The 16,150-nt window shown below is 41.7% G+C and overlaps 1 protein-coding gene across 1 annotated transcript in view; it reads right to left on the reverse strand.

Annotated features, from left to right (window-relative positions):
* Nucleotides 1-545: 545 nt before the first annotated feature.
* Nucleotides 546-16,150, reverse strand: part of LOC135541007 (LHFPL tetraspan subfamily member 3 protein-like) — a 50,594-nt gene continuing 34,989 nt past the window's right edge. The window contains exons 2-5 of the mRNA XM_064967154.1: nt 12,487-12,726; nt 5,995-6,011; nt 2,908-2,943; nt 546-806 (exon numbers count right to left, since the gene is read on the reverse strand). Coding sequence (XP_064823226.1) covers nt 753-806; nt 2,908-2,943; nt 5,995-6,011; nt 12,487-12,726 — 347 coding nt within the window. The 3' untranslated portion in view covers nt 546-752. The remainder of the gene's footprint in view (nt 807-2,907; nt 2,944-5,994; nt 6,012-12,486; nt 12,727-16,150) is intronic.

A 16,150-nucleotide genomic window follows, 5' to 3' on the forward strand; every position in this document is an offset into this window, starting at 1 on the left:
GTGGGACGAACAAACAGAACCATTGGAACATGACTGTAAGAGAAATGGGCCCAATACAATTATGTGGTCGAAATTCAGTAGAATGAAAGAGCTGAGAGCAGTTAGGTCTTGTTTCTTTTCAATGCCTGTCAATTAATTCAGTCCATCATTACCACTGTCCTTGCCCCTGATGACTTTTGTTGGTTCTGGGATGTTGGTCAATGAAATTACACGGAGGGAAGATAATAAATTATGTCGATAATCCACATTTTTCCAAGATGCTGATCAAAAAGAGGTTGCTATTCCAAAGGGTTTGGAGGGAGGATAATAATGGGGTAATACTTGCTATGAGTCTTTTTACCCTGTTTCCATAGAAACACCTTTTCTTGTGTATTTCTTGGAACCAGACTTCATGTACAAAGAGGGGAAGATGAAAATCTGTCTGGATAAAAATATGTAGATTTTCATATAATACGCCTGCCGCAAGCATTATCATCATCAATAACTTAATTACCTTTGTTACAGTAATATTATGTGATAATTAATTAATACTGTATATCATTTATTATTTTCCCAGAGTTTTATAAAGCTGATAATATTATTCCTTTTTATCGTAGTTCTCTTCAAACAGACATATTTTCTCTTCCATTTCATTTCTATTTTTACAAACAGCTGGATGGAGCCTCCACTTCAAGACCGATGGTTGGACCTGAAGAGCTGAGGTGGACGAGCAGAGGAGGGGAAGGAGAGGAGGGGAAGGTTGGGGGGGATGCTCAGTGGAACAGTTGGACACCATATCGTGGATCCTTGGTCTCCCGGATTTCAATCTGGGGAAAAATAAAAGCGAAAGGTTGAGAGAGAGAGAGGAATAAGGAAGTAACAGGAATGGATCTGGTATGAAATAAGGGTAGAGAGAGAGAGGAATAAGGAAGTAACAGGAATGGATCTGGTATGAAATAAGGGTAGAGAGAGAGAGAGGAATAAGGAAGTAACAGGAATGGATCTGGTATGAAATAAGGGTAGAGAGAGAGAGAGAGAGGAATAAGGAAGTAACAGGAATGGATCTGGTATGAAATAAAGTTAGAGAGAGAGAGGAATAAGGAAGTAGCAGGAATGGATCTGGTATGAAATAAGGGTAGAGAGAGAGAGGAATAAGGAAGTAACAGGAATGGATCTGGTATGAAATAAGGGTAGAGAGGGAGAGAGGAATAAGGAAGTAACAGGAATGGATCTGGTATGAAATGAGGGTAGAGAGAGAGAGAGGAATAAGGAAGTAACAGGAATGGATCTGGTATGAAATAAGGGTAGCGACACAAATGTTGACATTCTGGATTGATTATAATTGAACCCCTATTTTTTTCTCTTTAATAGAAAACAAATTCCTGTAGTGACCATTATTATTATTTATAATGAAGTCAAATAATTTAATCTCATCCAGCAGGTAGCCTAGTGGTTAGAGCGTTGGGCCAGTAACTGAAAGGTTATTAGATCGACTCCCAGAGCTGACAAGGTAAAACTCTGTCCTTCTACCCCTGAACAAGGCAGTTAACCCACTGGTCCTAGGTCGTCATTGTAAATAAGAATTTGTTCTTAACTGACATGCCTAGTTAAATAATGGTAAAATTAAAATATACAGCGGATATGATATGTCTTGGTGGATTTGAAGGGATACGCATGAAACATGAGTCACTGTTACTAACTGAGGTGTGGAATATGAAAGAAACTTAAAAACAAAGAAACATACAAATGTAATTTAAAGGTCACAGCTGAGTACATTTTCTCTGACATTTCTGACCAAATAGCTAGAAACAACATTTCATTATGTTTTTGTATGGGACCATCTTGTATATAACTTTTGTTATGTTTGATATTTATACCGGTATATTGAGTAGGATTCAGCACTACGACAGTAATAACCACAGTCACTGCGCTACAACACATAACAAAAGCTGATGTGCCTCAGAATGTGCATCTGGTCACGTTGTTTACATGCAATTGTCTTTTTGCCTGGTTATAAAAATAGTGTTTACATAAAAGAATATTCATGTGCTTGACTTGCTTTGTCCTCAACACTTTGCAGAAAACACACAAAGAAACCAAGCTGATGTTTTCAAACCAACAGCCGTTAACATTCCATACAAAACAGCTATGTTGCATAATGAGCAAAGTAATGAGTCAATTAATTAAACCCACATTGCGTGTCACACCCTGCCCTAACTCCACATCGTTAGTCCGCTTGGACCTGAGACTACATTAACTTCCTGTTTGTGACTCAGTGTGCCTGGCGGCGGATAATAACAGCTGTAGCACTTTGCCATGATGACTCTTCCTCTACGCTAATTTAATGAAAATCAGATTATGTCGAATGTGAGTCCAACAGGGGCGGGGCTGAGAGTTAATAGGTGGAGGGGAGGGAGGAGAAAAAGGGTTTTGTGTTATTAATCTGTTCAGAAGCCCAGCTCCATCTCCTCCGCCCGAACAGGTCGCACATTTGGCTAGGCCAGGACGGCTGTGGTGCAGGCCGAATTAAGTCATCACATTCCTCCCCCACGTTGGAAACAAATGGCGGAGTTCTGAGGAACTGGAACATAACCAACCAACCCCCCCCCCCCCGTCCATATTAGGAAGAGGATATGAACAGAGTGGTGTCTAGATGTCAATTTTCTGTCTGCATTTTTCGACGTGCTAATTGAGGAGTTGGCTTTTAATATGTAAGCATCACGAGCAGGAACCATATGAGGAGAGGTCGAGGGAGGGAGGAAGCAAAACACCAGTATTACTCATTACAGAAGTGAGCAGATCAAAACATCTGAAACAGCAACAAACAGGTTCCTGGTGCATGCTAGGGTTCGTTACATGCACATTGGTTGATTGAGTGGTCATTTTCCCCATTATATTGATTCAATGGGGGAAGCTGATTGGTCTTACTCTGTCCATCTTGAGGGTGGAGCCAAGGTGGAGATGCTGGAGGGGAGGAAGGTAGTATTAGCCCTGTGCATCATCACGACAACAATAGGTACAGCTATTGTCTACCACACCCGATTACTTCTGTCACCTGACTAGCATCTATAGCACTAAACAAACATACAGTGGGCCAAAAAAGTATTTAGTCAGCCACCAATTGTGCAAGTTCTCCCACTTAAAAAGATGAGGCCTGTAATTTTCATCATAGGTACACTTCAACTATGACAGACAAAATTAGAAGAAAAAAATCCAGAAAATCACATTATAGGATTTTTTATGAATTTATTTGCAAATTATGGTGGAAAATAAGTATTTGGTCAATAACAAAAGTTTATCAATACTTTGTTATATACCCTTTGTTGGCAATGACAGAGGTCAAACGTTTTCTGTAAGTCTTCACAAGGTTTTCACACACTGTTGCTGGTATTTTGGCCCATTCCTCCATGCAGATCTCCTCGAGAGCAGGGATGTTTTGGGGCTGTTGCTGGGCAACACCGACTTTCAACTCCCTCCAAAGATTTTCTATGGGGTTGAGATCTGGAGACTGGCTCGGCCACTCCAGGACCTTGAAATGCTTCTTATGAAGCCACTCCTTCATTGACGGGCGGTGTGTTTGGGATCATTGTCATGCTGAAAGACCCAGCCACGTTTCATCTTCAATGCCCTTGCTGATGGAAGGAGGTTTTCACTCAAAATCTCACGATACATGGCCCCATTCATTCTTTCCTGTACTGCAGGATTTGAGTCCCTGGCGGCGTAGTGTGTTACTTTGGTCCCAGCTCTCTGCAGATCATTCACTAGGTCCCCCTGTGTGGTCCTGGGATTTTTGCTCACCGTTCTTGTGATCATTTTGACCCCACGGGGTGAGATCTTGCGTGGAGACCCAGATCGAGGGAGATTATCAGTGGTCTTGTATGTTTTCCATTTCCTAATAATTGCTCCCACAGTTGATTTCTTCAAACCAAGCTGCTTACCTATTGCAGATTCAGTCTTCCCAGCCTGCAATTTTGTTTCTGGTGTCCTTTGACAGCTCTTTGGTCTTGGCCATAGTGGAGTTTGGAGTGTGACTGTTTGAGGTTGTGGACAGGTGTCTTTTATACTGATAACAAGTTCAAACAGGTGCTATTAATACAGGTAACGAGTGGAGGACAGAGGAGCCTCTTGAAGAAGAAGTTAAAGGTCTGTGAGAGCCAGAAATCTTGCTTGTTTGTAGGTGACCAAATACTTATTTTCCACCATAATTTGCATATAAATTCATAAAAAATCCTACAATGTGAATTTCTGGATTTTTTTTTCTCATTTTGTCTGTCATAGTTGAAGTGTACCGATGATGAAAATTACAGGCATCTCTCATCTTTTTAAGTGGGAGAACTTTCACAATTGGTGGCTCACTAAATACTTTTTTTGCCCCACTGTACATATTTCTAGTCCACTATTATGGAGAAGAGGTGCAAAATCTAATAAAAAGGGAGAAACATAGCCAACCAGTGCCTAGTCCAATTTAGTAGTTTGATTTTATTGGATGATTTATGGGACAAAACTAGCCTATCTATATCCTCTATGATAGTTCAAGTTCTTACTGCGGCCTTGAGTCAAAATGACATGGATTAGTCCACACATTAACCCAGCGTTTTCCAAACTCGGTCCTCGGGACCCCAAGGATGCACCTTCTGGTTTTAGCCCAAACAATACAAGGCTGATTGAAATTAATAAGCTGGATGACTAGATTATTATTTGAATCCGCTGTGTAGTGTTAGGGTGAAAAAAACTAAACGTGCACACCTTGGGGTACCGAAGACCGAGTTTGGGAAACCTGTAGTGCTGTATTGCATCCAAATTAGGAAGTTGTCAGGTCTTGGACAAAACACCCTATTACGACTTCCTAATATGGATACTGTACTGCTGACTAAAATGCATTACAAAAATGATCCAAAATCTCTTTGTGAAGCAGTGTCGTCAGCTCACTACAGTATATTAGATACTAGCCCTCTGTCTCTCTCCATATCGTAGGCTGATTCTATCATTACTTTCACCATCTGACGATGACAGTTGTCTCATTCTACGTGCAAATAAAAAGGCCTTAAGCTTTCATTTTGTCCGTTTTTATCGACTGAAGCATTTTTAATCGACTGAAGTCAACGTTTTCAAGGTAGAAATCTACTGTGGACAAGGAGTTCATTTTTGCACTCGTCTAATAGAAAACCTTACTCTGATGTTACTGTCTCTCCTTGAACAACGATAACCTTCCCTCCTTTTCATCCTTAACCAAGAAAGAGCCTTTTTCCAGATCAAGCTGAAAACAGTTCTTAAAATACCCCAACATTAAGTATTCACATATTCAAACACAATTCCTTCTCATTGTGAGACAAAACGACATAAGCAGGGAATTTTTTCCCAGCACATTAAAAGTTCCTTTTCTGTGGAATACAAAGTGGTGGACACGTTTCTCCCTTGAGCATCACTACTAGTGCTTTTAACAATTCATTTTTCATGGGCCCCGTGCTACTGCTCACAGATTACATATTTGTGTTTATGAGAGCTTGTTAATGGGACTCCGCTCGAAAATAGGCTAGCATTTTCCTCTCCCTTTCTCTTTCCCAATTTAAGTGGCTTTATTGGCATGGGAAGCATATGTTTACATTGCCAAAGCAAGTGAAATAGATAATCAAAATTAACATTACACTCACAAAAGTTCCAAAGGAATAGACACATTTCAAATGTCATGTTATGTTTATATACTGTGTTGTAACGATGTGCAAATAGTTAAAGTACAAAGGGAAAATAAATTAACATAAATATGGGTTGTATTTACAATGGTGTTTGTTCTTCACTGGGTGCCCTTTTCTTGTGGCAACAGGACACAAATATTGCTGCTGTGATTTTACCTCATTCCTGTGGGAGTGCATCCTGCCCCAGGATCTACTCTACTCGCTAATCCACCTGGTCAGCAGAGGTCACTGTACACACCACATACACGACCACACAGCACAGATACCTTACAATCACAACACACCACAGAGCACAAACAGTCACAACAGCGGTTTGACTTACCCTGGACACTGCGAAATCTGTGAAGACAGAAGGAGAATTGTTTTGAGTCAACCTTCTTCAGTAGGATTGATATTGATGTGAATGGGGGGGGGATTTTACTGCATTTACATTTACATTTAAGTCATTTGGAAGACGCTCTTATCCAGAGCGACTTACAAATTGGTGAATTCACCTTATGACATCCTTATGACTGCACATGTATATTCTATCCAATCAATTTTTCTAATTTTGTCTTTTTGGGGGTGAATTTCATAATATGGTCATACATACAGAAAACCATAACCTTTAACCCTTATCAAGAACACCCCTTTTTACAACAAACATACAGAGAAACTGATTAAATAGAAAATAGTAGAACCCTGATAGAAAAGGAGATGAGAGAGGCTGAAGGGAGGAAGGCTGTTGCAGACCGCTGATCCCTTTATACACTGAATATACCAAATATTATGAACACTTGCTGTTTCCATGACATAGACTGACCAGGTGATCCCTTATTGATGTCACTTGTTAAATCCACTTCAATCAGTGTAGATGAAGGAGAGGCGACAGGTTAAAGAAGGATTTTTAAGCTTTGAGACAATTGAGAGATGGATTGTGCATGTGTGCTATTCAGAGGGTGAATGGGCAAGACAAAATATTTAAGTTCCTTTAAATGCGGTATGGTAGTAGGTGCCAGGCACACATACACAATCCAAGAACAATGTCAAGAACTGCAACGCTGCTGGGTTTTTCACACTCAACAGTTTCCCATGTGTATCAAGAATATGCTGTTACTTTTATGATTACTTTTTACTTTTTATTTTAGCCTACTTGGTAAATGTTTTCTTCTTCTTGAACTGCACAGACCCTCAACAGCATTTTGAAACAGGCACCCAAATCGCTAAGTCCGCCCCTGCATCTGCATTTATTACTGTTTATGTTTATACAGAGCTTAAACATGTTTGGTAATCTGTATGTAGGCCACAGACACCACATCACAGTTCTGTTCAAACAGTTCTGTTTCTACTTATGCACAAGCCCAGTGTCAAATTGAGAGTAGTTCAATGTGATAATAACAATGGGAGGAAATCCAATTTTGCAAAGAAAAGTATACATTATGGTATAAAGTGCCTTCAGAAAGTGTTCATACCCCTTGATTTATTCCACATTTTGTTGTTACAACCTGAATTCAAAATGGATTAAATGGGTTTTTTCTCACCCATCTACACACAATAACCCATAATAACAAAGTGAAAAGTTTTTTTGCTAATTTATTGAAAAAGAAATACAAAATATCTCATTTACATAAGCATTCACACTCCTGAGTCAACACTTTGTAGAAGCACCTTTGGCAGCAATTACAGCTGTGAGTCTTTCTAAGAGCTTTCCACACCTGGATTATGCAGCATTTGCCTATTATTATTTAAAAATTCTTCAAGCTCTGTCAAATTGGTTGTTGATCATTGCTAGACAATCATTTGTTGTTAAAATACAATAATAATAGTTATACTTAACTGGAACTGGAACAAACTGATTGAAACAAGATGCTTTTTTTAGGCAAACACACTCACACAGTTCTGGGTTGCTCATCTACAGCAGGAAGTGGTCTCCTACCTGTGTCACTGCTTCTATAAGTAGTGGGTGGAGGAGTCAGGAGCAGAGAGCAGGGTATTTCACAAGATGTGGATCTTTATTTTCCAAAAACCCAGAGAGACGGTCATGCCACACACACAACGGCGCGTAAAGACCCAGTCCAAACAAGCAGGACACAACTGACCGGAAAAATAAATACCACAAAATAATCACACACCAAAAACAGAAAAACAAGCCCGCACAAAATCCGACGGGCCTACTGGGTTTACTGGGTTGTGGCCCACAACCAAAACACGAAACAGTTGCAACCAATCAGACACAACTAAATTAAACAGAAAAGGGGATTGGTGGCATCTAGTAGGCCGAGCGCCGCCCGAACAGAAAAGGGGATTGGTGGCATCTAGTAGGCCGGCGCCGCCCGAACAGAAAAGGGGATTGGTGGCATCTAGTAGGCCGGCGCCGCCGGAACAGAAAAGGGGATTGGTGGCATCTAGTAGGCCGAGCGCCGCCCGAACAGGAAGAGGCACCAATTTTCGGCAGGATTCATGACAACCTGACTGAGAAAGCAGGAGATGTTCTGGTCCAGTTTGGCACCACATACCTATGTGAGTCAGGGTTCTCAACTCTGACATACTTAGAAAACTAGAACAGAAACAGTTTCAAGGCTGAGCATGACGTCAGTGTTGTATTGTCAAAAACAGAGCCCAGAATAGACACGTTGTTGTTAAAATACAATACATCTTTTTTTATTCTGAACTGGAATAAACTGATTGATCACATCACACAGATATAGACCTGAAAAGGACTGTTTGTGTGTTTCCTGATCTATATCTGTGTGATGTGATCAGTCAGTTTATTCCAGTTCAGAATAACAAATAAATATGTATTGTATTTTAACAGCAACAGTTCCAACCTAGACTTTCTTTCAACAATACTTTCTACAGTAAGATGTACAGCAGGCCTGATCATTTTTCATCTGTACTGTTACTTAGGGTTGCACTATCAAAAAGCCTGTGTGTGTTCTGTTATTCATCTGTGTGATGTGATCAATCCGTTTATTCCAGTTCAGAATGAAAATGATTTATTGCATTTTAACAGCGACAGTTCCAACCTAGACAGATATGTAAGTGTTTTAATGGGGGAAAATAAATATTAATAGATATTTATATGGATATTTAAATTCATTTGCTTTTGTCTATATTGCATTTGTTTTAGGCACAAGGGCAATGAAATGTACCGATATTTATGTATAGTTGCATATTTTCCTAAGCTTGGGTCCCAGGAAAACACAGCAATTCTCATTTGAGTCCCAGGCTGAAAAAATGTAAGAACCCCATGTTTTAGTGCCTTGTTGCAAACAGGTGCATGTTTTGGAATATTTGTTATTCTGTACAGGCTTCCTTATTTTACCTCTATCAATTAGGTTAATGTGGAGTAACAACAATGCAGTTGATCCATCCTCAGTTTTCTCCTATCACAGCCATTAAACTCATAACTGCTTTAAAGTCACCATTGGCCTAATGGGGAAATCCCTGAGTGGGTTCCTTCCTCTCTGGCAACCGAGGACACCGATATCTTTGTAGTGACTGGTTGTATTGATACACCATCCAAAGTGTAATGAATAACTTCATCATGCTCAAAGTTGATATTCATGTCTGCTTTCTTTATTTTTACCCATCTACCAATAGGTGTCCTCCTTTGTGAGGTATTGGAAAACTTCCCTGGTATTGTAATTTAATCTGTGTTTGAAATTCTCTGCTCAACTGAGGGACCTTACAGATAATTGTATGTGTGGGGTACAGAGATGAGGTAGTCATTAAAAAAATAATGTTAAGCACTATTAGTGCATACAGAATGAGTCCATACAACTTACTACGTGACTTGTTAAGCACATTTTTACTCCTGAACTTATTTAGGCTTGTCATAACCAAGGGGTTGAATACTTTTACATTTTAGCTTTTCATTTTGTATTAATTTGTAAACATTTCAAAAATATAATTCCACTTTGACATTATGGGCTATTGTGTGTAGGCCAGTGACCAAAAAAAATCGAATTGTAATGCACTTTAAATTAAAGCTGTAACACAACAAAATGTTGAAAAAGTGAATGCACTGTATTTCACTGCTATCGCTGGTTAAACCAATTGTTTATCCCCAAGGGTTGTTGAGGGAGACTATTCCTCTTGGCTGGCTCAAATAGGGTTTTTCAAAAATATAATTTAGGCTACTTTTTCATGTATATATGTTTTCAAATTGCATTCCAGTGTGTCATATTTTCAAGACTGAGAAAATACCATGTGTTCATGTCGCAAAGAAACGAGCCATGGTGCTGTGAATTAATCTATTTTATCTGATCAATTTATGTGAAGGTATTCCAACATTTCTCTGCCTCTGGTCTTGTGGGTTGGTTTAATTAACCCTGCAAATGAACACTAGCAGTGAACATGTGTCGGCACTAGTTAGCCATGATGCTAATGGCTCCCTGTCTCCGGCTTGTGTAAAGGGTTGCGCAGATCGAATCTGGTATCAGAGAACTGGCCATCACCCTAAATATATCTTCTTTAAATACTCTGACAGTAGTAGTTCTTGCTTCCGAGCTGGCCTGTCAGAGTAGAGATCAAGTGTGGTTTAAACTTACTCAACCTATGTTGATTGTTGGCGCCCGAACTGGTCCCAGCCCCCGGGCGCTCCCATTGGCAGGTGTAGTTGTTGCTGGGCAGAATATCTATGCGCTCATACCCTAAATACATCTGGTTCTTGTTACTGCTAAGTTTGAGTTCTAACAGTCTGTTTAACTGCCTACGTGTTGTACGTGTCTCCCACAACTCATGATAGCTGCCTATACCTCAAGGCCAGCCACAGCCTTTCCGCGAGTCACATCATATGTTACAAAATGTTGCTTTTAACATACACAGACACCCTCATGATAGGCCAAGCGTGTTCTCAATCCTCACACTAGACAACTCCATAAAGCTCAGCCTCATGGGAAACGGGGGAAATGTTGTTGAACGTGGAGAATACTATGCTACATCTGAGCAAATGCTACTAAGGGGGAAATAAATATGACAGCTTTAAGGTTGAGGGAAGAGAACATTTCTGAATGTGAACCGTGCCTAGAAGGATATTTTTTTTAAACGACGGAGGGTGGGGTGGGTAAACACCCGGGTAGATGAAGGCAAAACAAATAAAGCCAGACGAGTTCTGGCACGCTGCCACTCGGTTGTTGTTGATGCAACTCCGCTACTCAGGTAACTACAGATGCCTCAAAACCAACCTCCACAACCACACTGCAACCCCCCTACCTCATCTTGTGCTCGCCCAGACGCACCCTTCCACATCCTTTACCCCCTCCTTGAACCAGATGAAACAAAATCAGCATCCAGTGGATGGATGGTGGGGAGAGAGGAAGATCGGAGGAATATGAGAAAGAGAGAGAGAGAGAGAGAGAGGGAGGAATATGAGAGAGAGAGAGAGAGAGAGGAATATGAGAGAGAGAGAGAGGAATATGAGAGAGAGAGAGAGAGAGAGAGAGAGGAATATGAGAGAGAGAGAGAGAGAGAGAGAGAGAGAGAGAGAGAGAGGGGGAAGAATATGAGAGAGAGAGCGAGGAATATGAGAGAGAGAAGCCTCCTGCTGGATTATGACACGTAACCATGGAAACATATTAGAGGGCTATGGGGGGAGGTGTTGCGGCACAGTTGATAGCGCGCGCGGGGGGGGGGGTGTTGTTAGACATTTTTCTTAATGCAGTTTGACACACTGTCTTCTCCTGCCTCTGATCATGCTGCAACATCCCTCATCACGATGCCACCAGTATTTTTGGTAAATCGTAAAAAAATATACTGATGCACCAAATGTAGATAGAGCAACGTTGCCTCGTTATTCAACTCTAGAACACAGAAATATTTCATAGACAAAGGTTTTCTAAAGGGAACAGTGAGTAGATTATTAAAAACCTGGATGATGTAATGCACCCGACATCACAATGCATTTCACAGAAACTGAAATGCAATATAAATTATGTATGAACATGTGTCTGTCCCCCTGGTACACAAAGACTTTAAACCTCCACCCTGATCAACATCACAATTTTCACGTCCAACAAGCATAAAAACAGTCCTGACCTGGGATAGGGTTCCCCCTGCGGTGATGCCTTGGCTTTCCTCATGTAACAGGCATGAGCTCTCATGTCATTGTGGTAGCTATAGCTGTAGTTAGTCGTTTTCATTTTGAAATAGTTCTAGATAGCTAGCCTTTGAGCTGAGCTAGCTACATGGTGGCTTGTTTGTGCCAAAAGTTTTACTCAAAACATTGAAACTTGATTTTCAATGCAATAATAAAAAAGAACAGCGCTGGTTTTGAAATGTAATTAAAACATAACTACATAGCACTTTGTAAACCCTGTACATTGCTTGATATATGAAAACAATTAGCATTAGCCACTGGTGTGTCAATATATAGAAATAATAAATAAAAAAATATACTGTAATGAAACAGCAGGGAGCAGGTCTCGAACCCTCGACCTTCTGGCCCGAGGTCCAGACGCATGCTCGTGCGGCATAGTCGATTACCGCGCTTATAAACCCAGGGTCGTTACAATACAGTATATGCCATTTAGCAGACGTTCTTATCCAAAGCAATTTACAGTTATGCGTGCATTTTTTAAATAACCTAGCCCATCTGGTCAATACCTTCATTTTACAATCCTGCTGCCAAAATGTGGTAACAAATAGGACTTTTTAAAAGAAAAGCTGTTAGTCTAGATTAGCATTATCCTAGTTGTGAGCCTGGATTAGCATTATCCCATTTGTTAGCCTAGACTAGCTTTTGGCTAGCTGTTAGCGCAGATTAGCATTAGCCTAGCTATTAGCCTATATTAGCATTAGTCTAGCAGTTAGCTTAGAATCATTAGCGCCTCACCTTTCTGTTCTGCTTTGAGCTGCTCCTCCAGCTGGAAGTCATTCTGCCGGTTGCCCAAAACGAAGGCCAGGAAGGAGAGGATGAGGGCGTCCATGATGCCAACGACAGCCAGCATGTAGGCCCAGCGCACCGAGCAGTTTCCCAGCGTGTACTTCCCTGTCTCCTCGCCACACATGTCGCGTACCACCTCCGCATCCCAGCCATCCGGGAAGATCATACAGCCCAGGAGCAAACACACGGCTATGGGGAGAGAGGAGTCTAGTTTAACGACCACACTGCTGCTGTATGTTTTAGCGTACTTGAGACAGGGTGAAGTACGCTATACATACAAAAGTATGTGGACACATCTTCAAATTAGTGGATTCGGCTGTTTCAGACACACCCATTGCTGACAAGTGTATAAAATTGAGCATACAGCCATACAATTGTTTATCCCATGTGTAACTCTGTGCTGTTTTTGTCGCACTGCTTTGCTTTATCTTGGCCAGGTCGCAGTTGTGAATGAGAACTTGTTCTCAACTGGCCTACCTGGTTAATGCTGCAGTAGTTTATGTGTCGGGGGGCTAGGGTCAGTCCGTTATATCTGGAGTACTTATCCTGTCTTATCCAATGTCCTGTGTGAATTTAAGTAGGCTCTCTCTAATTCTCTGTATCTCTTTCTTTCTCTCTCTCAGAGGACCTGAGCCCTAGGACCATGCCTCAGGTCTACCTTGCATGATGACTCCTTGCTGTCCCCAGTCCACCTGGCCGTTCTGCTGCTCCACTTTCAACTGTTCTGCCTGCGGCTATGGAACCCTGACCTGTTCACCGGACGTGCTACCTGTCCCAGACTTGCTGTTTTCAACTCTCTAGAGACAGCAGGAGCGGTAGAGATACACTCAATGATCGGCTATGAAAAGCCAACTGACATTTACTCCTGAGGTGCTGACTTGTTGCACCCTCGACAACTACTGTGATTATTAGCCATGTTCTGTTATAATCTCCACCCGGCACAGCCAGAAGAGGACTGGCCACCCCTCATAGCCTGGTTCCTCTCTAGGTTTCTTCCTAGGTTTTGGCCTTTCTAGGGAGTTTTTCCTAGCCACCATGCTTCTACACCTGCATTGCTTGCTGATGGGGTTTTAGGCTGGGTTTCTGTACAGCACTTTGAGATATCAGCTGATGTAAGAAGGGCTATATAAATACATTTGATTTGATACTTGCCCCAATGCATAGTTCCAACTGTAAAGTTTGGTGGAGGAGGAATAATGGTCTGGGGCTGTTTTTCATGTTTTGGACGAGACCTCTTAGTTCCAGAGAAGGGAAATCTTAACGCTACAGCATACAATGACATTCTAGACGATTCCGTGCTTCCAGCCTGTTTCAGCATGACAATTCCCCCCGTGCACAATGCAAAGTTCAAACAGAAATGGTTTGTCGAGACCGGTTTGAGAAAGCCCTCACCTCAACTCCATGGAACACCGTTGGGATGAATTGGAACGCCGACTGCGAGCCAGGCCGAATTGCCCAACAACAATGCCTGACCCCACTAATGCTCTTGTTGCTGAATGGAAGCATGTCCCCACAGCAATGTTCCAACATCTAGTAGAAAGCCTACCCAGAAGAGTGGAGGCTGTTATAGCAGCAAGGGGGGACCAGCTCCATATTAATGCCCATGATTTTGGAATGAGATGTTCGACAAGCAAGTGTCCACATAATTTTGTTCATGTGTAGTTTTGGGGAAGTGGGAAATATTATGAGGTGTACAGATTTAGAGGGCGGTGAGGAGGATAAATGAAGTGTACACTAGAAAGGGGGTAAGGAGGTAGATTCAGGGGGTATGGAATGGGGGAGTAGTATAGGGGGGGCAGCGCACGGGAACGGTGTTGTGTTGGGAGGGTTCGGTGAGATGTAGGCAACAACATTTTGGGAGTAAGGAAAGAGTACAAAATAAGGGGACATGGAGCAAAAAGGAAAGCGATGGAAAGAAATCAAGTTTTTTTAAATGTGACACTGCATTTCACACTGCATTTCACACTGCATCGTAAGTCAACCCTCATTTTCAATGGACCCGCTTCGCAAGCATCCCTCTCTGTCTTGCTCTTACACTCAACCAAAGCTGAGCCAGAGGGAGAGAGAAAATATTAATAACGAAAACAGCAGGAAGAGGAAATCTTCATCTTCATCCAAGGCTCAGTGGAGAACACTGACGCTGCAGCTGAGCCCAGTGAAAAAGCCCGCCAGATAAAGAGGTGTGCGTCTGTCCTTTGCCACAACACACAGTCATTTATTATACGGTTCAAGCGGCCACTGTATGTTTTAGCGTACTTTGCTTGAGGCAGGGGCACTTTATATGGATTCCTGTGGCAAAAGGGATCAACTTGAAGCAGAGATACACTGCTGCACTTGCACTGTTTGTGGAACGTGAAACCGGTGTGAAATGGCTAGCTAGTTAGTGGTGTGCGCCAGTAGTGTTTCAATCGGTGACATCACTCGCTCTGAGACCTTGAAATGCTTGTTTCCTTAGCTCTGCAAGGACCGAGGCTTTTGTTGAGCGATAGGTAGAGATGCTTTGTGGCTGACTGTTGTCGATGTGTGCAGAGGGTCCCTGGTTCAAGGCGAGGAGAGGGATGGAATCAAGACTGTTACATTTGAAACTGTTGACCCGGATCACTCAGTTGGGCTTTTTCATTCAATAGGGGTTTCAGTACATTTATCTAAAGCCATCCCTTTAAATACGGTGTACCTTTAAGTTAGAATTTTGTCATCAGACTAGAATATATTGAGAGAACACGTTCAGAATATTAGGGATCAATGAAATAAAGACATCTAAATACAGTGCCTTGCGAAAGTATTCGGCCCCCTTGAACTTTGCGACCTTTTGCCACATTTCAGGCTTCAAACATAAAGATATAAAACTGTATTTTTTTGTGAAGAATCAACAACAAGTGGGACACAATCATGTTATCAACATTTTTCATAATTTCACAATTAATAAATAATATTTGGAAAAAACTGTTGAAAATCCGGTGTTTCCATGTAAAACGGTTTTGTTATATTTCAGTCTTCTCTGATGTATATGACATGTAATATTGGTATGCAAACTGAAAATGGAATACATTGGTACATGGTACATGTCTTCTTTTTTTAAAGTCAATAATCATGTGTGTGAGGTGTATACTTTTGTTTCAAAGTAGATTTGTTTGACTACCATGAAACACTGTGTGACCCTGATTTAGCCCACTGCTTCAAACCAGAATAAAAAGCAAGTGTCTCCAGACAGAAGTTCTGTTTATCTGTAATATACAACAGGAGGGGACAGAAAAGTAAACGCATCACTCCATTTTGTCTCTACTTTTAAGAGGAGCAGGGAGACAGATTGTTTTCTGTCCGTGTCAAAGCCCAATGAGCGCTGATCTACGAGCACTGAGCGCCTATCTACGAGCAACGGTCTACGAGCGCCAATCTACGAGTGCCGAGCGTCTATCTATGAGAGCCTATCTACGAGCACCGATCTACGAGCGCCAATCTACGAGCACCAAGCGCCGGTCTACGAGCGCCGAGCGCCTTTCTACGAGCACCGGTCTACGAGAGCCTATCTATGAGCACCAGTCTACGAGCGCCAATCTACGAGCGCCGATCTATGGGCGCCGATCTACAGGCGCCGTACTACGGGCGCCGATCT

The sequence above is a fragment of the Oncorhynchus masou genome, chromosome 6 (genome assembly GCF_036934945.1).
Source record: "Oncorhynchus masou masou isolate Uvic2021 chromosome 6, UVic_Omas_1.1, whole genome shotgun sequence".
Taxonomy (NCBI): domain Eukaryota; kingdom Metazoa; phylum Chordata; class Actinopteri; order Salmoniformes; family Salmonidae; genus Oncorhynchus; species Oncorhynchus masou.